At 49.7% G+C, this 24,358-nt stretch overlaps 1 protein-coding gene across 1 annotated transcript in view; it reads left to right on the top strand.

Moving 5' to 3' along the window:
• The window catches only part of LOC142576576 (juvenile hormone acid O-methyltransferase-like), a 63,006-nt gene that overhangs the window by 25,864 nt on the left and 12,784 nt on the right, over positions 1–24,358 (top strand). Inside the window, exon 4 of the mRNA XM_075686762.1 lies at positions 4,462–4,621. Within this exon, the coding sequence (XP_075542877.1) occupies positions 4,462–4,621 (160 nt within the window). The remainder of the gene's footprint in view (positions 1–4,461; positions 4,622–24,358) is intronic.

The raw sequence follows: 24,358 nt of genomic DNA, 5'->3' as shown, positions 1-24,358 counted from the left end.
ACCACTGAAGCGCGGAATGGCAGGCAAGGCGTTGGTCTCCTGTAGTAACAGGGCCCACACCTGCTGCTTGTTCATACGTAGACTGGATTTAAGCTCCCCCACTTTCGTGGAGAGCCCTCTACAGTTCCACTGAAGCACGCCACAAACACCTGTGCCCGCCATTTGATTACGAGTACAGGCGTTGCAAAATCACAGATGTCAGGTTGGATAACTGGCTGACCATGAACCGCAAAAGGGATTTTGTAGAGTTATCCGGCAACGGAGCTGAAGATCTGGTAGACTCTGCGACCGATACAGCAGGGCGTGACAGAGACGATGATGCAGCAGAATCGATACTTGTAGTGGTGTGAGGTTCCACTGAACGTCGCCGACGCGCAAGTAGTTCACAGTGCTGTCGGAGCTTGGATACCTCCGCTAAAAGGCGGGCAATTTGATTGTCAACTGCTGCCATATCATCACGTGGATGTTCCGGCCCGCTCTGCTTCTGTGTAACCTGCGGGCGACGGCGGTCTTTGCGAACTTTGTCACTGTAAGTCTGTTGGGAATGGGGTGCAGGCGGGTCGGGCTCGGAAAGCTCTGGCCAGTCGTCGTCATCCCACTGGAGCGCCGCAAACCTGTTTGATGTCGGCACTGGTTGTGTTGCAGCATGCTGAGGCCATTGCTTAGGAATCCCGCGACGAACCTTCTGAGTGGCCTTTTGCCTTGTGGGACAAGTCGGAGACGTGATCTCGTGGTCGCCGGTCTTGCAGAGTCCACATCGATAGGACACTGCGCCAGTTAATACAGCTTCATCTGGTGCTGTAAATGGACAGGATCGGCGCATGTGACCCGGTCGGAAACAGTTGTAACAATAGACGACACTTGGTTTATATGGCCGAGGCCGTAGAATGTAGCCATAGTAGTACAGGCGGGCTGGGGGAGTTGGTGGGCCCTGCAAGGTGACGATGCAAGAGCGCCCCTTTCCCATGTAGCGCGCTTGAATGACACGGTGAGTAGGATAGTAGAGCTCACGCTGGAGAGCAGTCTGGTCCTCGTCAACGTCAACGTTGTAAACGACACAGCGCTGTAGATCCGAGCCCTCTACCAGGTACACCTGGACCGGCACGGTGACCTCGCTCGTTATCGAGAGACGTTGAAGCGTTTGCAAACGCTCGACAGCAGCCAATGTCGGGAGCCACAGAGCGATGGTATTTGACTTCTTCCGGGCCGTGTAGCCGTGGAAGCCTGTGGTGCCAAGACAAGCGTCTAGGTTCGCCTGAATAATCCTGTTCGGAATCTCTGTGAGGCTTGTGGGGGCCAGAGCTTTAATGGTTGCTTTATAGCAAACCGAGCCCGGTGTCGACACAACTGGGTGGTCAGTCGTTAGACAGGAACGCTTGCCTTGGGAGCCGCTGTTGGCCGAACACGAATCTGGTGCAGATTGCTCTGAAGGACGCTTCTGAGAACCACGGGGCGCCGACGGCACAGATGGTAGCGCAGAAGACAAGTTCATAGGGGTACTCGGTTCGTCATGCACAACAACTGGAGCCCCATTCCCGATCGGTGTCTGGGAAGCCATCGCCGGGCTCCGTCCTGAGGGCAGATCACTCACGGTCTGATGTGCGTTTTGGGAAGGCGATCGGTAGGCTGTAGCCGAAGGACTCGGAGCAGGAACCAGGAGCTGGGATCCAGGCTCAGGTGTCAATTGTGCGGCCGGTAACGCCGTCGGGACGAGCGGCGCCGGTGAATCTACCGCCGCCAGCGCGTCACCGGAGGCACTAGGCCTAGTCCCGGTGTACAATTCAGCTGCAGGGCCGATGGAGTGACATTCGCTGAATGTCAGAAAACCAGACTGCGCATGAGCGTCCGGGGCGTCCTCAGATGTCTTGGGGTCCAATCTCTTGATGTATGGAACGTATTTACGCGGAAGGCGAAATTTTTCACAGGAGCGGTAAGCAGCCACCTTAGCAGGGAAACTTCGTTCATCAGTCCTTCTGTCGCCTGGATTGTGAGTACGGAAGGGTAGCCTTTGACCTCGTGCGTGCCAAAGTGAGGGACGGCGGTCGATCGGCTGGTAAGGAGCTGCGGCGCACACAGAGTCCAGGCCAGCATCGGAGAGCTCCCGATGAACGACAACTTGGACTAGTGGCACTATCTGGGAGCTATAGTATGGTCACAAATACGGCCACTGGTAGAAGCAGGAGACGCAGCCTCAAGTTCATGTCGTATGATCCTCACATGTTCTACGGTGAGCGGTGCCGACGGCTCAGGTACGTCTTCGCACGACCACGCTGCTGCCGTGTTTTGAGGTCGAGCGAAATGATGGGCAACGCGTCGACTTTTGGCGGCCTCAAAGCGCTCGTACTCTTGGATGATGGCATCGACGGTGTCCACGTCTTTGCAGATTAGCACATTAGGCATCATCTGCTATGCCCTTTAACACGTGGTCCACTTTCTCAGACTCCGTCATGTCGTTGTCGGCTTTGCGGCAAAGGGCAAGCACGACCTGTATATAAGTCAGGCATGACTCTGTTGCTGCCTGCGCACGAGATGCCAGCTACTTCTTTGCTGCTGCCTTTCTACCTGCAGACTTGCCGAACAGGGAACGCATCTTTTTCTTGCATGCACCCCAGCTCCCAATTTCGTCATCGTTATTCTCAAACCACATGTTCGCTGTTCCTTTGAAGTAAAATAAGATGTTTTCCTACATGATCGTCTCATCCCAGTGATTGTTCTTGCACGCTTGTACAGGGGTAGCCAGACCTCGATGTCAGCATTGTCGATTCCGCAGAATGTGGCTGAGTCTTTTAGCTGAGCCAGGACGACCGTTGTCGTTGCAATCGCCTCGGTGGGCGCCGACCCCTCTTCCGCCATCGTGGCGAAATCCAAGCGCGGCCGCTGCGGAGCTCCATTGTGCCGTGTGGGTAACCCGCACCTCCACCAAAATGCCACGGGGATGAGAGCACCCAAAAGGGATAGGAAATTGCATTTACAAAATATATAAAGAGAGAGACGGCTGGAGGCTTGATGGCAGAACAACAACACGAGCGTTACTCCGATCGTCGTTTTCACCGTCTTTCTGGCGCATTCTTCCATGCTCGGCAGGATGCGTGCTTCAGTGCGCGGGAATAGCGCTTAACAATATCAAAGGCACATTCCTCGATATCCCACACTCTTCCTTAGTATTGAACCGCTGTTCTGCACTAAGAGGCTTTCTTTTTCATTTTTAAAGAATGTAGGTATACGTATTATCTGTCCAAGAAACTAAGTCGTAGCATCGCTTCGTAGAAGCTGTAGCTACGATAGCTGTTTTAACAAACAGCACCGCCATCCAATCTTTTGTTCACGAAGAATGTATCGACACTGCAGTGCTCTACGAAATTAATTTAAAATGTAACCAAATCAAAAATCGATCTAAACACCTTTTCCTTTCCGTATTACTTATCACCTTCACATCACTGCATAAAAAATGTCAAACGATACTTGACAGTCTTATGTGAATATACATGTTACGTATTTTTACAGCCGATGAATTCCACGCACTTTACAGCCACGTTTACATATCTCCACTTGAAAGACCTCCCCCCCCCCCATGTGCATCGCCCTCTCACTAAGCCTTTTTTTTCGCAGAACATCGTCTTCGCAGTCTTTGGGTAAACCTGACCCTTGCGCCATAAAAATCCACATTTCATAATCCCTGTTGAAGTTCATGCATTACACCGTTCACCAGCAATGCCATACGCCATATGCTAACACCATATCGGGTAAATGCACACGGCCGTTATTTTACAAGGACTAAGGCGATGTATTATTAAATTCGAATTCTAGGGATTTACGTGCCAAAACCATATATGATGATGGGTAACTCCTGAGAAACTTTGACTGCCATGGGTTCTTTAACGTTCATGTAAATCTAAGTAGACGGGCGTTATTGCATTTCACCGGCATCAAAACGTGGTCGCCGCGGCCGCTGTTAAATCCATGACCTGAGCTAAGCAGCGCAATGCCATAGCTACTTGCCTTCTGCAGCTGGCATATGCGATGCATGATCTCTGTTGAAAGAACAATGGTGAGGATAGGTGTATACACAGAGAAATACCACATATATATAAAGTTAAGGAATAAATTCAAATTTTCAAGCAAAAATTTCGATTATTTCAATTAAGAGAGTTACATCTTTTGTGCCAATGTGCCTAGTACCCATTCCGGATACTTGGCCGACAATGGACACAACATATCCCGTGGAGCTTAAAACCTTTCTCGATCTCGATAACATAAAGTACCTGTTCGGAAGCCTACAGAGGCCACAAATACAAGGCCCAGAAAAAGGATGTTCATTCAATAACGAAAAGACAATGCATGCTGATTAAAATAAAATGTTATGCGTAATTAATCAAATTTAAATAAAACAGTCAATCCCAGCTGCGCTAACGTTTTAATGTTTTCTTACCGCATGATGTGCTTTCTTTTTGGAAACCACAGATTCTCCTGCGCGTCCTTCCGGAAACTAGAAGTCTGGAAGACATCGATTCGCTGCGCTTATATCTGGTCAATCTCGTGCGAGCCACGAACTTGGCTCCGCTCGCTTGTGAAGTCTTCCGTGCGACTGGGGAACTAGGATTGAGCAAAGAGAACGCACTAGGTAAGTAACGTGATTATACCATGCTGAAGCACCCATGGAACACATTGTAATGCGTTAGCTTTACGAGTATCAAAGTGTAAAAAAGTATTTCTGAGAAGTATCGGAACCTGGTCACGTGGTATAAGGGGATGGGATAGCTTAGAAGGGCGTATATATATATATATATATATATATATATATATATATATATATATATATATATATATATATATATATATATATATATATATATATATATATATATATATATATATATATATGTGTGTGTGTGTGTGTGTGTGTGTGTGTGTGTGTGTGTGTGTGTGTGTGTGTGTGTGTGTGTGTGTGTGTGTGTGTGTGTGTGTGTGTGCAACATCAGAAGCAAGAAACGTGGCGGGGCTGCCATGCCTACTTTTATTTTAAAGCACGCGCACTTTTTCGTCTTCCGCTACTCCAGCCATCGCGTTCTTCAATGGTCACGCGTTTGGCCCTCCCCTCAAGAAAGCCTAACTTCAGAAGGAGCAAAATAACGCCGCAATTTGCTGATATGTACAATTTCGCAGTCTCTGCCTAAAGACATCACTCAGTGGTTGATCTCATAGTTCACTGGTGATACCTTTCGTAGGATCTTGTATGGACCTTCCATGACGGAACGCAACTTGGCGCTGTTGGGATGCCATGGTGTCTCGTAAAGTACTGAGTCACTGACTAGAAGGTCAAGTGGGAGGAACTTCCTGTCATATATTACTTTGTTCGTATTGCGGTAGGCGGGCGAGTTCTTAACCGCAGTTTTCCTTGCTTTCTCAACAATTTCTCTCGTTGCTTCAATATGGCTGGATAAGATAAAATTCCGTACATCAGGTACGAAGGTGCGTAAGCAGCAACTTCTTGAGGTGTTCTATTGTATTCGTCAATGACATCCGATAGCAGCTTAGTCCAAGACTTCTGCGGTTCATCGTTGATCTTGCATATAAATCTGGTGACTATGGTTTGATTGGTCCGCTCGTTCATACCAGTGAATTGTGGATCATGAGACGACGTGTCCAGTTGATGTATTCGGTTATGCTTTATGAACTGCTTAGATTTTCCAATTGTGAACGCTGTTGCACGACCTGAAAGGAACTTCCGTGGTTTTCCGGCATCAAAAATGCTTTTTAAGCGTGAAATGTAGGCGTCGCTCTTTTCATTTTTGTGAGCCAACACCCGTACATAGCGAGTGGCACGGTCAATAACGAAGTGGATGAATTTTTTTATGAGCCTTATCCAGAAAGTGTCCATTGCAAAGACATGAAAAGATTCTTCAGCTGGACGCAGGGACTCAAGTGATCCTTGATCCTCACTTCTTTACTTTGGTCTTCTTACACTTGTGGCATGTGTCACACTGTAGAATGTAGTTGACATTGGTTGTTATAGCTGACCAAAATTATTCTGAAGACAGGAGTGACAATGTTTTCTTCACGCCGACTTGCCCAAAATGTGGATGAGCGTTCTTAAAAATGGTTGGCCACAGCTCATAAGGCACGTATATCTTCCTTGGCCTTTCTTTTTGTCGATGACTAGGCCGTTTTCTAGCGGGTACGTTCCATTGTGGCGCTCATTGTTACATTTCTGAAGATCGGTGGGCGAGAGAAGCTGCACTAAAGAAGCTCTGAAAAGTGATTGAACATTGCTTACACTTTTCTGATGTTTAATGTTCACCTTATACATCGACAACTTTAACAATCACTGAAAGAGCCAACCTTGACAATTCTTGACATTCTTCAGCCACATTAGCGCAGAATTATCCGCTACAACATTGACAGGCTCCCCACGAAGATAACAATGCCACTTATCAATCGCGTCTACGATGCAACACATTCTGTCTATGTGATGGCGTAGTTAACTTCGTGCTTGAGTAGCTTACGGGAGTAATAGTCAAGGGGATGTTTATTGTCAATGTTATCTGTCTGCTTCGGCACCGTAACAATCCCTTCACTGATGCATCGCATTATACAGTACATGGTCTTGAAACGTGGTATATGCGAGCCACTGGTTTATGAGTTATGCGGTCCTTGAGTTCCAAAGAGGCTCTTCCGCATACGTCTGTCCATGTCCATTTAGTGTCTTTGTGGCGCAGTTTTGTGTGAGGAAGAGCGATATAGCTGAAATGAGGGATATATTGACGGTAAGTGTCTACGGTGCCGAGAAAACGATTAAGTTCTTCCTCTCGTATAGGTGTTGGAAAGTTGAGTACCGCAACAACGTTGCTTTGCTTAGATGTCACAGTTTCTTGTGAAATTCGGTGGCCAAATACTCGATGCTGGACTTGGCAAATTGGCACTTTTTGCGTTTCAGTTTTACATTATCGGACTTAAGAACTTTCTGAGATTTCCCAGATCGTCGTCAAAGGTCTCTGAATATACACAACATCGCCAAAGTAATTTATGACATTATTGAGGCGATGTTTCGCTATTATTGACTTCGTGTCTCTTTCAAATGTAGCAGGAGTGCTCCTTAATCCGAACGGCATCCCCAGCAATTCATAATGGCCATTGGTCGTGACAAATGCAGTTTTCTGAACGTTTTCAGAATGCATTCGGACATGCCAGTATGTGGAAGTCGCATCCAATATAGTAAAAAGCTTTGCAATTACCAAGTGTTCAAGGACATCGTCAACCCGGCGAATTGGCTGATAATCGGGCATCGTTACGGAGTTCAGCTTGCGGTAGTCAATACATAAACGAGTGTGTCCCTCCCATTTCTTTTCCGCTAGCATGACAGGGGCAGCGCAGGGGGACAATGATGGCCTCACAACGCCTTCCTTAACAAGGATTTCAACTTGTTTTTCTATTTCTGCCTTGTCTACTTGCGAACATCTGTATGCCGCATGATGAATTCGAACAGCATTCTTAAGTGCGATCCTATGTTGCTCAGTAGAGATGCATCCGATATCCATATGGGATTTAGAGAAGATATCTCCATTCCAGCATAGTGCCTTGCCGTTCTGCCAAGTTCTCGTTTGTCAGGTTCTTGATCAGATAGGTTTTAGTGCTTTCCTGATGGTTCTGATCGTGGGCATTCAAAAGTTCACGTGCTTGTGTAACTGTCTTGCGTTCCAAGTTTACAGAAAGACTCAAGTATGACACTCTGTCCAGGCCAAAAATCAACTGAATTTTCATGCCTTGGAGCACGTGCACACCTACTTTCTTTGTGGTGTTTCAACTGAATGATTAAGTGACCCCAAGTTTGAATGCTTGATGTAACTTGTTGAACTGTCATGCTAGAGTCTCTCATCAACTGAAGTTGGAGCTTTCTGTGTACAGTCTCACTGATACAAGTAATCGTTGGCCTGTATTGAGAGTTACATTAAGTGGTTCTCCGTTGATAAGACCTTTAAAGCATATTAGTGGAACTCCGGGTCGCTCTTCTCGTTTCCCGACACAGTCTCCACGACAGACACGTTGCGCAGCGCGGACGTTCGTTGTGCCAATGAAACTGTCGGGAGAAACCAGCAGCTGAGCAGTATCTGCACTCGTTTCGTGGAACACGCGGGCTAGATGTCAAAGTTGAGTGCTGCGGTTTGTTGAAGAAAAGTGGATCTCTTGGCACTGTACTGAGAGTTCGAGTAAAGGAATGTCCTCTCACCCGCTTCATGGATGTCGCGACCTTTGATGGTGAGGTGCAAGACTGATGGTGAGGTCCAAGACAGTCCGGCTAGCGCTAGTTCCATGTCAGGAGGAACACCGTCAGTCAACTCAGAGATGATGTGGCATTCTTTAAGGTCAGCCAAGGCACCGAGTCGTCTTTTCTCGTCGTAGTACTTCTTGATGGCTTGTCCCTTCAGTCGGTAGTGAATGAAACGTCGGATGGCATGCTCCATTGGTCGTCGCAAAGCGGTCCTGCCTGCCGTGCTTGATATCTTCCCATGATTCGTTGTTACCGAATATCTCTGTCAGGTACTACTTGAACGCTTCCCCTTGATGTATTCGCTGAAGCGACTGACCCGATCGCGCTGTGTTCATGATGCTTCAGCCGCCTTTAGCTCGAAAAGATGGAGCCACTTGTCAGCGGGGACGTCTGCTGGCATTCCTTTGTACTTCGTAATGTCGAGCGAATGTTTTGTGGCAGCCATGGCAGCTTAATGAGGTTGATTCTGTCAACTGGTGCAACGTCAGAAGGAATACACGTGGCGTGGCTGAAACGCCATACCTTTATTCTAAAGCACGCGCACTTCTTCGTCGTCCGTTTGTCCAGCTATCGCGTTCTTCATTCGCCATATATATATATATATATATATATATATATATATATATATATATATATATATATATATATATATATATATATATAATTACGTGTAGAAAGATAGAGACGGAAGAGGCTATTTACAAGCTACTTACACTGGACTCGAGCCAGAGCGCCAGGCCGACATTTTCTCGCGCCAAGGGCACAGACCCACTTCGTCGTCGTTCTCGCGGCGGCTCGTCTCTCTGGTATCTACCGATAATATCGTAATACTACCCCCCGGCGGCAAAAGCGCCGTCACGGTGCTTTTAAATATCCAAGGCACATGGAGAGTTGTAGGGCTTGAGTCGGGTGACGTGGACAATGTCACTGGTTGTCACACCGGAGGACGTAGTGGGCGTCGCTAGAGCAATTTCATAGGTGACATCGGTCACTCGGCGGAGCACGCGATATGGGCCGGTATAACAGGAAAGCAGTTTCTCACAAAGGCTAACTTTACGCGATGGTGACCAAAGCAACACGAGAGTGCCGGGCGCAAAATAGACATCACGGTGACGGAGGTCGTAGCGTCGGTTCTGTTTGTCTTGAGAGACTTGTAGACGAGCGCGCGCAAGTTGATGAGCATGCTCAGCACGGGCGATTGCATCACGGGCATAAGCGCTAGTTTAACCTGTGGAGGACGGAAGCACGGTGTCTGGTAGTAGCGTCAGTTCGCGGCCATACAAGAAGTAAAACGGGGAAAAGCCGGCAGTTTCGAGACGGGAAGAGTTGTATGCAAAGGTAATAATGTAGGGTAGAGCCAGGTTCCAGTCACGTTGGTCGTCTGAAAAGCATTTGGATCGTATGTCTGTAAGGGTGCGGTTCAAACGCTCAGTGAGGCCGTTCTTTTGAGGGTGGTAGGAGGTAGTAAATTTATGCTGAATGGAGCAGGCCCGCATGATGTCGTCAATGACTTTCGCCAAAACCGTACGGCCATGGTCTGTTAGCAATTGACGCGGAGCACCATGCATCAAAACGATATCATGTAGAAGGAAATACGCAACCTCAGTTGCGCAACCGGTCGGAAGAGCGCGGGTTACAGCATAGCGGGTCGCGTAGTCCGCCGCGACTGCAACCCACTTGTTTCCTGATGTAGATTCCGGAAATGGGCCGAGAAGGTCTAAGCCAACACGATGGAAGGGCTCGGCAGGGATGTCGAGCGGCTGCAGGTAACCAGCGGGGGGCTGGGAAGGCTTCTTGCGTCATTGACAAATTTCACAAGCAGCGACGTAACGTCGTACGGAACGGGCAAGGCCCGGCCACAAAAAAACGGCGACGTACATGGTCGTAGGTTCGAGATCGGCCGAGGTGTCCTGCCGTTGGTGCGTCGTGAAGCTCTTCTAGAACGGTGGAGCGGAGATGTTTAGGTACTACAAGCAGGAACTCAGAGCCGTCCGGATGAAGGTTACGACGGTACAGAGTACCGTCGTGGAGGACGAAGAGGCGTAGAGTGGCGTCGGCCGGAGAGTGTTCAAAACGGTCGATGAGTCCTCTGATGCAGGCATCACGACATTGCTCGTCGGCGAAATGAAGGAGCTGCGACAAAGAGAATACACACGCAGCACTGGTAATATTGGAGGAGTCAGGGTCGGCAACAGGGTAACGCGACAGGCTGTCAGCGTCTTGGTGCAGGGGCCAGACTTGTAGACCACAGAATACGAAAATTTTTGTAGTCTCAAAGCTCATCGACCAAGCCGGCTTGTAGGATCTTTTAGGGATGAGTGCCAGCAGAGAGCATGATGGTCAGTGACTACGGAAAAGGGCGACCGTAAAGGTAAGGACGGAACTTCGCAACCGCCCAGACTACAGCAAGGCATTGCCGTTCCGTAATGGAATAGTTGCGCTCCGATGGTGTAAGGAGGCGGCTTGCATAAGCAATAACGCGATCCTGGCCACGCTGACGCTGGGCTAAGACGGCACCTACGCCATGACCGCTGGCATCGTTACGCAATTCTGTAGGGGCATCAGGGTCGAAGTGGGCGAGAATGGGTGGTGAGGAGAGAAGAGTGACGAGACGAGAGAAGGCGGCGGCTTCTGCAGTACCCCACGAGAATTGTACGCCTTTCTTCAAAAGATTAGTGAGGGGTCGAGCAATTGCCGCAAAATCTTGAATGAAACGACGAAAGTACGAGCATAGCCCTACGAAACTTCGAACGTCTGCGGCTGTCTTCGGAACCGGAAAGTCTCGGACAGCGCGAGTTTTGTCGGGATCAGGCTGTACTCCGGAAGCGTCAACGAGGTGGCCCAGAACAGTAATTTGGCGGCGGCCGAAACGACATTTGGACGAGTAAAGTTGCAGCTACGCCTTTCGAAATACATCAAGTATAGCTGTTAGACGCCCAAGGTGAGTGTCGAACGTGAGCGAGAAGACGATGACGGTCGTCGAGGTAGCAGATACATGTGGACCATTTGAAACCATGGAGCAAGGAGTCCATCATACGCTCAAAGGTGGCAGGGGCGTTGCATAATCCAAACGGCATTACCTTAAATTGGTATAGGCCATCAGGTGTGATGAACGCGGTTTTTTCTCTGTCCCTATTGTCAACAGCAATCTGCCAGTATCCAGAACGAAGATCAATAGAAGAGGAATGGCTGGTACCGTGGTGGCAGTCAAGGGCGTCGTCTATACGTGGGTGCAGGTAGACGTCCTTCTTAGTAATTTTGTTCAGATGGCGGTAGTCTACGCAGAAACGCCACGTGCCATCCTTCTTCTTAACCAACAACTACAGGTGACGCCCAGGGACTCGAAGAAGGCTCAATGATGTTTTTGTCTAGCATTTTGTTGACTTCGCTTTGAATTACTCGGCGTTCCGACGGAGACACTCGATACAGTTGTCTGTGAATAGGAGTAGCATCGCCAGTAAGAATCCGATGCTTGACCGCGAGCGTCTGGCCTAAAGGGCGATCGCCGAAGTCGAAAATACCTCTGTAGGACGATAATACTTGGCAAAGGTCTTCGGCCTGCGCAGAAGACAGGTCCGTCCGTCTCAACCATTTTCTGTATCTTCGGATCGGCGGCCGAGGCCGACACGATGGGCCTGCTAACCTCGCAAAAGGCATCGTTCGATAAAGTTGCCACGTGATGGTCGCCGGGACAATCAACGTTGGCAAGGCAAATACCTTGCGGTAGAATTTGCTTTGCCAATCCAAAATTAAAGATAGGCATGAAAGTGCGGTGCACAGTAATAGTAAGTATACTGTGAGGCACGGTAACGTCATACTGTAGTGGAATGTCGGGCAGAGGAATGACGAGGTACTCGCCCGAGGCTGGCGCGAGGGGCATGCTAAGCTCGCGAGAACCATCGGTCGATAACGCTGCCACGTATTGGTCGCCGAGAAAATGAATGGTCGCAAGGCAAATACCTTGCGGTAGAATTTGCTTTGCCAACCCAAATTTACAGACAGGCATGCGAGTGTGCTTCGCAGTAATAGTAAGGGTACTGTGAGGCATGGTGACGTCATACTGTATTGGGATGTCGGGCAGAGGAGTGACGAGGTACTCGCCATCAGGGATTGGTGGGGAAGACAAGAATTCAATATAGGCTATATTGATTTTGGCACCAGGCGAATGCGAATAAAGCCGGTGGGGCGTAGGCGGCACTGGGGTGCGTCAGAAGGTTCTGCGAGAATCGGCAAATCAAGGCGAAGGGTACTGGCAGAGCAGTGAATAAGAGCAGAATGCGCGGAGAGAAAATTGAGGCCGAGAATGAGGTCGTGGGGGCAATGAGAAATCACGGTGAAGAGGACAGGAGTGTGGCGGCCGGCGATGCTAACACGTGCCGTACACATGCCGATGATAGGCACAGTACCGCCATCCGCAACGCGGACGACGCGTGCCGACGCTGGGGTGAGGAGCTTGTTCAGTCGTCGTCGGAAGGCAGCACTCATAATAGAAAGATGTGCCCCTGTATCGATGAGTGCCGTGACAGGGTAGCCATTAACGTCAACGTCAAGAAGGTTTTGGTTCGTGTTTAACGTGAGCAGAGGATTTGAGGGCAGTGTTGACAACGCAGCTTCTCCTCCAGAAGCTGCAGTGCCTAGTTTTCCGGCTGGGCCCGGGAGGCGATAGACGGCGAGGAGAAGCGGCGGGGTTGGGGCGAACGAGACTGATGGCGTCGAGGTGAGGGCGAGCGGCTGTAGCGAAGGTACGGAGCTGGGGCATCAGCGGCAGTGGGCTCATGGCGGGTGGCATGGGGAACATAGGGTCCAAAGGTGCGGGAATAAGTGGCGGCGTATGTCCGAGGAGGTGGTGGCCATCGGTTGCGGCAGTTACAAGCAACGTGGCCGATGCGACAGCAGTGGAAGCAGATCGGCCCGTCATCAGGGGTACGTCATTCGGACGGGTTGCGGCGAGATATGGCAGAAAAGGACTGTCGGGGACGAGGAGGGCCGGTAGAGAAATGGGGAACGTTCGGTTGAGACGTTGTACACATGGATTTCAGACCCATGTTCTGAAATTCCTGTCTGACTACGGCCTGAATCATCGCAATCGTGGTTGCTGGCGGACCGGGAGGCGTCGCGGCGAAAGCTGGTGGACAGGTGGCCTCGAGTTCGCGGCGAACAATACCGGTGACGTCGTCACAGGTGGTAGCCTCACCTGGTCGACCCTCACATGTCGACGTAGCAGCAGTGTTGGGTAGCCGCGTGACGTGGTGTGTGATACGGCGGCTCTTTGCCTGTTCAAGGCGAAGGCATTCTTTAATGATGGCGTAGATTGTCGACACGTTGGCGAAAACAAGCAAATTGAAAGCGTCGTTGGCGATGCCTTTTAGGACATGTGACACTTTATGAGCTTCAGACATAGCGTCGTCAACTTTTCGGCATAGAGCCAAGACGTCGAGGACGTATGAAACGTACGGCTCTGTAGATGTCTGAACACTAGACGCAAGAGCCTTTCTCGCGGCAACCTTGCGGCCAATGGGGTCGCCGAACAGTTCCCTGAGCTTTTCTTTGAAATTGTCCCAACTGGTTATCTCGTCGTCATGCGTCTGGTGCCACACGCATGGGGTGCCGCCGAGATAAAAGATGACATTGGCGAGCATGATCGTTGGGTCCCACCTGTTATTAGCGCTGGCATGTTAATATAGCTTGATCATTCGTCAACGTCCTGTCCCTCCAGGCCAGAGAACACACCAGGGTCGCGATGTTGGGCAACCGTGACAACGGGAGCAGTCGGACAAGTCGAAGCTGTTGCAGAGGTGGTCTCGTCACCGGGAGGCATGGTGATAAGCACGACGTACCGACCACTCCGGAGTTCCGTGGCGAGGACGGGGATCGCTCACCTCCACCAGAAAGTTACGTGTAGAAAGATACAGACGGAAGAGGCTATGTACAAGCTATTTACACTGGACTGGAGCCAGAGCACCAGGCCGACATTTTCTCGTGCCAAGAGCACAGACCCACTTCGTCGTCGTTTTCGTGGCGGCTCGTCTCTCCGGTATGGTATGGTATGAATAACTTTATCTGGGTCCGGATGGATCAGTTTGGGACTGACGCGGGTATCTACCGATAATATCGTAATAATACACACACACACACACACACACACACACACACACACACACACACACACACACACACACACACACACACACACACACACACACACACACACACACACACACATATATATATATATATATATATATATATATATATATATATATATATATATATATATATATAAATGGTACGCCGGCATGACGAACGCTGGCGCAGACCGCGGCTGGGCGCTCTTGGGCGCGGCTCACCAGGAGTGGGGCCTGCTGGCCTGGATTTTGTGATCGCGCCGTTCCCAAGCCATCCGCGATGTGGCAGCACTGCGTTCATGACCCCAGAGAACTTCCGGTCAGCCATTTACGAGAGCCATGTTAGCCAAGAAAAAAAGTATTTTGCCGCATACTACACGGCAGGCACACATTCTTGATATTTTCAGATAAAAGAACGTGCGCAATGCCTCGAACTCAGGAGCGGGCTTTTTTTGTTGCACTTAACAATCCAATTCATTGTCAAATACTCCAACTCCCCAATAAAGCTCGTGCCAGCTGGAGGGTCCTGTAAGTTTATAGGCTAATGTAACTTCTGTTGCTCCTGACGGCTTAACCAGAAGTCTTCTGGGAACTCTGTTTGTAAGCATGAAAAAGGTCTATTTCTTTGGGTGTGGACAACCAGGATACCACCTTTTGGGGCCGTAGCTTCTGAGGGTTGTGAACGAACTGATATTCCTTTCGTTTGCCGCATGGAACGCACTCGTTCCCCAAATTCTATTCCTGTACCGTACGTCGCGGTACATGTTCTTCGCTCGGATATCGCCGCCATTGTCGACACCGGTGGCAATGTATCGCTAATCGGAGACGATATTTTTCAGTTGTGCCAGACAAACAGAATACGCCTGGCGCGCTTGCGAGTTTTGAACGGTGCTGTTCTCACAGCGCGTGCTACTGTCCTGTCCTAAGCTCTCCTCCGTGGGTAAAGCGTGTCGACAGTGATTTAACGATTGTCCGGGTTGGCGTTTGGGTGATGACTTTATGGTGAGCGAGAACCTAGCACTCTATATTTCAAATGGTGGCTTCCGGATCACTTGAGCCCGTGATCTCGTTTTACTTCCATAGCCACCCTTCCTGTGCAAAACACCCGCGACTGCACGGCTTTCATGGCAGGGTGTTCGCAGCCGTCGCCAATCGTCGATACTTTACAAAAGTGTGCTTTCGAGGAGGCACAGAAACGACAGCTTGCATGCACGTTCGAACGATTTGCAGCCATGTTCGCGGAGAGACCAGCCTGCACTCTTGTACTGCGTTATCGCATTGACATGCTAGTCACGAGACCTTGGGTGACAACACAAGGCATCTGAGAGTGCATAAGTGGGCGCCTCTGGACGTCGCGCTCCAGGAGATTATCGACACCGGTGGGGTGAGACCGACTCTAATCCACTGGACTGCTGCCATTGTTATAGCGCCAAAAGACGACGGTACCACACGCTTGTGCGTTGACTATGACCGCTTAAACGATGCCACAGTTCGGGACGCTTACCCTCTGCCGTCAATCGAGTCAATTCTGTCGAGTCTGAGTAATGCGTGTATGTTCACTGCGCTTGACTGTTCTCGTGGCTTTTTGCAGAGAGAGATGGAACACACGGACATTCCTACGACTGCGTTTATCTGTTACAAAGGGCTCTTCGAATTTGTCCGCATGCCATTCTGTCTGAAGAACTTCCGCAGCTCTTTCAACGCTAAATGGATGTCGTTCTCGACGATGTATAGTAGCGATTCGCAATGACGTACATGGACGACGTTGTCATATTTAAGGGCAATTTTGAACATCTTACCTTTGTTGTCCAGAAAACGCAAATAACGGGACTAACACTTGAACTAAAGAAGCTACAATATGCCAGCTCCAAAGTCCATTTGCTTGCGTTCGTTGTTGACAACGGACGTCTTCGGCCAAACGACGCGAAGCTTCCTGCAATCGTGGAGTACCCTAGCCCACGTGGCGCTAGACGCTTGCAGCGTTTTCTTGACATGATAGCGTTCTACGACGCATTTGTATCGTGCTGTGCAGAACCTACGGTTCCGTTTAATGAAATGGTGCACAAGAGCGTCAAATGTAACTGGAGCGAAGATCAGCAATAAACCATCCAATCGTTTACCAGGGCAATTGCTGCAACAGCAGCCGTACAGCTTCAGGACCTGAGCAACCCATTTGTGTTGCAAATAGACGCTAGCGTCTATGATCTTGGAGTGTTTTTTTTTTTTGCAGGAATTCGAAAGTGCACTTCAACTGGCTGTTTTCGCAAGTCATACACTGACGGCTCCAGAAAATAGTTACACGGTCACTGGGTCTGAAAGACAGCACCTCATTGACAATTCAAAGGGATTCCACTAGATAAACCGCACGTGGGAAACTGGCTGGGTCCCAGAGGACTGGAAAACGGCCTCTGTTGTCCTTATCCCGAAATCAGGTAAAACACTCACACCCGAGAATCTTAGACCAATCTCGCTCACGTCCTGCGTGGGCGAGGTGGCTGAGCACGTCTTCCATGAGAGAGTAACGAGATACATCGAGGAACGAGAACTCTTCCCGTATAACATGGTAGGCTTCAGGCCCTCTCTATCCGCGCAAGATATCATGCTTCTCATAAAAAGGCAGATAATCGACGTGAACACCAGGGATGTCAGAGGCATTTTAGCGTTAGATCTCGCCAAAGCCTTTGACACCATCACACACAGATTCATTCTGGAATCCATCTCGCACCTAAACTTAGGGAAATGCTTTCACGCTTACGTCAGCTCTTTCTTAAGGGACCGTAAAGCCACTATTAAAATCGGTCAACTAAGATCCGACGAGTTCAAGTTAGGGGCTAAGGGCACTCCGCAGGGTGCAGTGATATCACCCCTTCTTTTCAATATAGCGATGAAAGGCCTCTCGGAAAAACTGGCTAGGGTCGAGGGCGCGAATCATGCGCTCTATGCGGACGACATCACCGTTTGGAGCGGTGGGGGGTCCGAGGGGGCCGTGGAGCGTGCCCTTCAGGAGGCCTTGGATATTACGGAAGAGTACTTAAAAGGGCCGGGCCTCTGTCTATCACCTTCAAAGTTAGAACTACTGCTTTATAGACCGGATCGCAGGGGCAAGAGGCACTCTACCCCTCTCGAACAGATTCCTATTAACCTATACGCTGAATCTGGTCAGATGATCCCTAGAGTCGAATCGGTCAGAATTCTAGGTCTGATCCTAAATGCAAAGGGAAGCAACAATCAAACTGTTGTCCGCGTCAAGGAAAAAACGGAAAACATGCTCCGATTAATCACAAGAGTCTCGAACCGCAGAGGCGGCCTCAGTGAGAGCAACCTCCTTAGGCTGTATCATGCGTACCTCATGAGTCACATAAACTACGTAGCATCGGCGCTCAACTGGTCCCGCTCGGAGGAGGCCAAAATTGATGCGCTGATGAGAAAAAGCATTAAACACATACTGGGAATTCCCACTAGCACCAGCATGGAGAAGCTCCTACAATTAGGGGTTCACAATACCCTGACAGAGGTAATCGAGGCTCAAAGAACGGCACAAACCGTCCGCCTCTCGTCTTCGAAGGCAGGCAGAAGCATATTAATGTCCGCAGGTCTAGCGCCCTTGGCGGTCGACGAGAATGCCATCATGCTCTCTCACACCGTTAGGGCAACCTTTCAAGTTAGCCCTTTCCCTCGGAATGTAACCCCCAATACAATGCAGCTAGACGCAAGTCACGAGCCCGCTCTCTCATTAACTTTACGCACAAAAGCCTGCAATTAACTACCTATGTAGATGCTGCCCAGTATGAGCGCACAGATTCATTTGTAGCTGTTGTAGCTGATCCTCACGGGAAAATTCTCAATGCAGCTTCGGTAAGACACACCACGGTAGCGGCAGCTGAACAGGCTGCCATCGCGCTAGCTATGAATGACCCCTCGCGGCCTTACGTCTAGAGTGACTCGAGATCAGCCTTACGAGCCTTTCTATCTGGCCTAATCTCGAAAGAGGCGGCGGCTATAATCAAGCAAAGACCGCCTGATGCTGTTCACACTATCGCATGGTTCCCGGCGCACATGGGAACCAATGTACATCCCAGCAAACCCAACCCGAATGAGCTAGTTCATGACCAGGCGCGAGGTCTAACTTTCCGCAATGATCCCGATACGCTAAGCAGTCGGGATTGGGAGCATAACTCTGATCCTCTACTCTCTTTTAATGAAATAGTTAAACACTATCAGCTTGGGCGCAGGCAATTCCGCTGCCAGACCCACAGCTAACTAGACCTCAATCTTCCACATTGAGAATGTTACAAACGGGATCTTTCCCTTCGAGAGGAAAGTTTAGCCGCTTTGCTCCGGACATCGACCCACACTGCCCCGAGTGCAATGAAGAGTATTGCTCGTTAGCACACATGCTCTGGCAATGCTCTGCGTTACAAAACCCATCTTTTAATAAACAAGAGGACTGGGAAGAGGCCCTTAAAAGCGGCGATCCTCAGGACCAACTAAGGGCTGTCCAAAGGGCCCGCGAACGGGCGGAGGACCATGGTCTTCCGGCCGCAACGTGGGAGCGTCCCGCAACTACGACTTAGTAGTTCCTTAGGACCTTAATAAAGTTTGTTGACTGAGTGACTGATTCCCCACTTGGCCGCAGCACTTGCGAAACCCGGCAGATGCCTTGCCCGCGTGATATTTACGTTACAGCGGCATTATTTCACCATTGAGCACCGCACCGGCGCCCTGAATCAAGTGTATGACGGCCTCTCTCGCGCGCCTTTGCCGGAGTCCTCTTCCACACACTTAGCCTGGTTGCTGCCACTGACGCCGTCTCACGGTGGAACCCTTCATCAGCAGGCGGCGCCTTCTCGCTGCTAAGCACGAGGAAGGCCTTTGCCGGTGGTTGGCTGCACGCCAACATCACCCTAGTCTACCTCACACAAGCAACAATGGTGAGTCCGACTCCTATGCCCTTCACTCGGTACGGTGTTTCCTTCGATACTTTCCCAAGCCGGCGATGATGACAGTCCAGAATCAGAATCAGTTTTATTCATGACAAACATGGAGATAATTACAGCATATGTATATACAGAAGGAGGTCCCGTAGTTAGAAACTGAAATGGGACCTCTCTGTTACTCTCTGTTTCAGGTAGTAATGCCACGAAATCTCAGAACCAACATCCTCCGGTGCTTATATGACTCCGCCTTGACTTGAAACAGCTCCGCCAGCAAGTGTTACGATAAATTGTGGCAGACTGCTACCTGGACAGGCAGGCTGCAGGGTTCTCTCCTATTTGTTAGACGTTGTTCTACATGTCAGCGGGTAAAACCCCGTTGTGGTCCACTGCTCAGTTTTATGTAGCCCTAAGTGACAGCCCCTGGCAGTTTGCGGCTTGTGATATAACGGAATCTTTCCTCCGCAGTCCTCGTGATAACCGCTACCTCAATGTGATTAGCGACCACTTCACAAAGCGGGTGGAGGTGTACCCCTTGCATGCACTGTCGTCGGGAAATATCGGGAATTTCCTCGGGAAAGTGTTTTCGAAATTCGGCGTCCCAGCACAGTTGATAACCTACAACGCTATTTACTTTACGAATCATACATTCGCGAAGAGGTGCCCCGCCCTGGTATCAAAAACAAGAAAACTTCGTCATGCGACCCACAGGCGAATATTACCGAGCGCTTCAATCGCAATATGAGCGCTTTGCTTACTGCCCATACCACACATCACATGGACTGGGACAACAACCTTTCAGAAATGGCGTTTGCTGCGCGAACCTCAGTGAACGCCGCTACGGTTTCACTCCTGTCTTTCTTAATTTTAGTAGGGAAATTTCTTTCCCATCGCTAAACACGCTTATCCCATCACGTCATTCACACCCCGATAGCCATAGTTTCGCAATTGAGTTACGCGAGAGACTTGACTCTGCCATCGCTGCTGCTCGCGAGCGGTTACATCACGGTTGACTGCAGCAGACCGCTCAGTACAGTTCGGGTTGCACGGACGTTCAGTACGAGCTTGGTGACCTGGTGTTGCGCCGTACACACTTGCTGAATAACTCAGCCAGGGGTCTTTCGGGGTCGCTGGCACCTCGGTGGGATGGCCCTTTTACGGTTGTTCGGGAGCTCAATCTTTCATATCGCTTGAAACATGCCAAACCGGTGCTTCCATTGGTCCTATACATGTTTCTCAGATCAAAAGGGTTACGCTTCGCCTTTCTGCGATCGTTTTATTGATGTTCCTTTGGCTGGCACTCTCTTCACTCAAGCTACAAGACGTGAAGTGTTCACTCTCGAAGTCTTACCTTTCGCCTTGCATACCGCGACGACAGCCACTTCACACGGTGCGATTCTTTTCAGATGTAAAATAAGCGTTTCGACCGCTACCGCCGCAGCCTCCAACCCTGGCTACTTTCACGTAGGGTGTTACCCCTGTTACCTCCCCGTTCAGGGTACTTTTCGTACCCGAATCAAAATATATGACAGGGCGGTGCGTCGTGCAGTTGTTACACTTGATTCCAATAAAACTTATAGTGCTTTGAAATCAGCGGTCACTTTATTTGCGTAGCACAGGCAAGGACTATGGCCGCTCGTCTAGTCACCATCACGCACGTGCATTGACTTCCGGCTTCTCCGCGCGCGCCATTTTCTTGGCATGGCAGCTGCCGCCATCGCAACAGGCCGCGCGGTCGCGTGTCACGACAGCGGTTCCGGGTTCTCCGATTTTTTATTTCGCCAGCCGAAAGGGGAAGGGGGGCAGTTATCATCTTTGCCAATGCCTCCGCCCCGTTGTCAGATTAAACGCCGCACGCAACGGGCTTGCCACATCAGGGAGGAGCTTTGCGCGGATCGTAACTATTTTGCATGCGTAATCAAGCGAACGACATGTAAAATTTGGACTCTTATATCTCGCAGCAAAGAGACGCTAGAAGAATTCTTCCAACTGATACATGTGTAGAAACGCGACTGCCTCTAAGTTTTCAATACAAACATACCCCCTTACTATAGTCAACAAAAAGTTAATTATTCAATTTTAGTTCATTCGGCTGCTGACAGCAATATTTATCATCTCACTTTGTGTCCCCCTGGCCACATAACTTATTTTCACAGGTGGCATTCACGTACCTTTCAGTGCAAAACCATAAAGCTTCATTTTGAACACCCTATATATTGTCGCGTGGTAGGCACGATAAAGAGAACACACGCAAAACTGTGAATGACGAAACTAAAATTTTATTGGGCGAATCTGTACCGACAAAAGCAAGTTACACTCAAAGCACAACGATAGCGGCGAACACAAGGCGATCATCGAACTCTGATCTACGGGACAAGGAAGTCAGCTTTGATAAATGAATCATCGAAGGTTTCAGAATAATCGCTGGTGCCCGCGTGTCTTCCAGAAAGTACTACACAAATGGCGTCGCGCATACAATTAGATTATACAAACTTCCGTGACAACAGACAACGGATAGAGTCATCGATAACATTCGAGAAATTTCCAATATATGCAGGCGCATCCTGCGCTGAGCGATTACGTTTGCCTTTGTAAGCCGGTGAAAAAACGGTCACCCGAGAAAGATAACCATGTGCTATTATGAGCAATATAAAAGGGAACACAGGAACGCGTGGCAAACAGCCTCGAAGCAGACTCGGAGCGATACGCGGATGGCGCTTTCAAACAAAGGGGGAAAGGAGGGCGCTCTTCCACTAACAGTCAGCACTCCCCCATTTCTACAAAGCAGTAGCTTACGTCATTTCACCGGTAATATGGTATCGTCCGACGGCCGATAAGACGGTAATCGTCGTAGTGACTTCCACCGATTCATTTTCTTTTCTTTCATTCATTCTTTTTTTTTCTTCACGCAACCGCTTGATATAGCACTCTTAGACCAAGCTTGTCCTGTATGACAAACCGGTTCTTTATTTGAATCGACATACCCGGTTGTCAGTGACACCTCGAACAGCTGCGGGGCTCGAACCAATGACGACAGACGAATAGAATAAAGAAAAAAAAAACATTGACAAACTGTCTCTCGTGCGACTTTGTTGCACCAAGTTCGTTCAGAAAAATTCTCCTAGCACACTGCAGTCGCCCACGCAGAGCAGTTAACTGTGATTTGGTAGCCTCAAGATGCCTCGAGTGCCTTTAAACAGCGGAAGGATGTAACAGAAATGTCCAAAAGAGGTTATACGCAGCGAAATACGGCTCTCGTGACAGGCCGCCCACTGAAAACGGTCAACCGGATTATCCAGGCTTACCGAGACGAAGGACGCATAAACGATGCGCAGCAACGCAGACGACCCCGATCAACAATGAACGACCAAGGCCTTTGCATCGTGGCTGCCGTCAGCGACAAACCATTTCAAAGCGCAAAGGACCGTCTAGGTGCTCTCGGCCTAGACAACTTCAGCGACAGCATAATACGGCGAAGGCTTAAAGAAGCAGGACTGCGAAGTCGCATCGCCGCACGGAAAACTCTGCTCACCGCAGCCAACAAAGGAGCTCGCCTGAGGTTCGCTACTGAACTCCGCAGCTGGAGTGAGCGCGAGCGGAAGTATGTGGTTTTCTCTGATGAGTCCACGTTCTCGAGCCGCTGGCACCAAAGGAAGAGAATGTGGCGGACCGACAACACACGCTTTAGTCCGCAGGATATCCAGGAGGTGGCCGCCAGCGGACGCGTGTCTGTGAACATCTGGGGGGCGATTTCCCACTGATGAGAATTGATGGGAGGTTTACCAGTGCTGCATATTGCACTCTGTTCGAGCACCAGATGGTCCGTTATATGTTGAACGGGCCGCACCCGGATGGGTGTTATTATTTCGGGCAGGACTTGTCTCCCGTTCATACATCGAAAAACGTGGCGCGCCTTTTGGAACAGTGAGGGCTAATGCAACTGCAGTGGTGCGCTAAGGGTGCCGACATGAACATTATAGAGCACGTTTGGGGCTGCATGAAAGTGAACCTTTCGAAGAGGTCGGTAGAATTGGCAAACTCCGACCAACTATGGGAAGTAATATAACATGAGTGGAAGCGCCTTGATACCGCATTCATCGAGGCTCTCTACGCGTCCCTGCCCCAAAGATGGAGGCCGCCATTCAAGTCGGCGGTGGCATGACGGGTTATTAGGCCACTAACGAACAAAACAAACGACGAGCATAAGCTGGGATGACGTTATTTCCTTATTTCATTTGCTACAATACCTTTCTATTATTCGACAAGCGCCAATAAACTTATTTTGAACTCACCCTTACAGCCCATTTTTTTCCGATTTAGAAGATTTACGGAAAATCAATTTCGAATTAAGGAACAGTGCTACCTTTTGTAATGATTTCAGCGCAAAACGTTACCATGACGCATTATCTAACACTATTATCACAGTCTGCTGGCGATTCGAATTTCCACACTTTGCAGCCCACGGCGGGAGTGCGAACAGTTGTTAAAACAGCGTCCCCCTTTCCACTTTGTTTCCGACGGCGGCCGCTGCGTATCACCCATAGGTGGGTCTGAGGGTGTTTCCTACGCGTTCCTGTGTTCCCTTTCATATTGCTCATAATAGTACATGTGGCAATGCAATAATCAGCCACACCCCGCTCACGGCGTGTGCGCTCCCATCGAACGCGCCGATCGCGCACTGCGAGCCGCCATGCGTGGAGCAGGGCGCCGAGTTTGCGCCCGCTCCGTGAGCCGACGCCGGTTTCAGAGAGGGAAAAGGGAGCCCACGCATGCAGTGAAGAAAAACCCTGGGCAAAGCTCTTCGCACAGAAAACGGGGCATTTATTGGGCTGGGTCTCGATGCAACACAAGTTCAACAGCACAACAGAATCGGAATCGCTATGCACAATCAAGGAAGAATGGTTACCAGTGGTTCGTGGCAAAAAATAAAAGCGAAATGAACAGACCGGGAAGCGACCGACGTGTAGAGAAAAGCCAGAACCGAGGCGTTTGGGACAGTAAATCTGCCACTTCTAATGAGCCGAATTGGCATT

Source organism: Dermacentor variabilis, chromosome 3 (genome assembly GCF_050947875.1).
Source record: "Dermacentor variabilis isolate Ectoservices chromosome 3, ASM5094787v1, whole genome shotgun sequence".
In the NCBI taxonomy this organism is placed as follows: domain Eukaryota; kingdom Metazoa; phylum Arthropoda; class Arachnida; order Ixodida; family Ixodidae; genus Dermacentor; species Dermacentor variabilis.
Note: the sequence above shows the minus strand (reverse complement) of the source record. Positions and strands in the feature narration are given on the sequence as shown.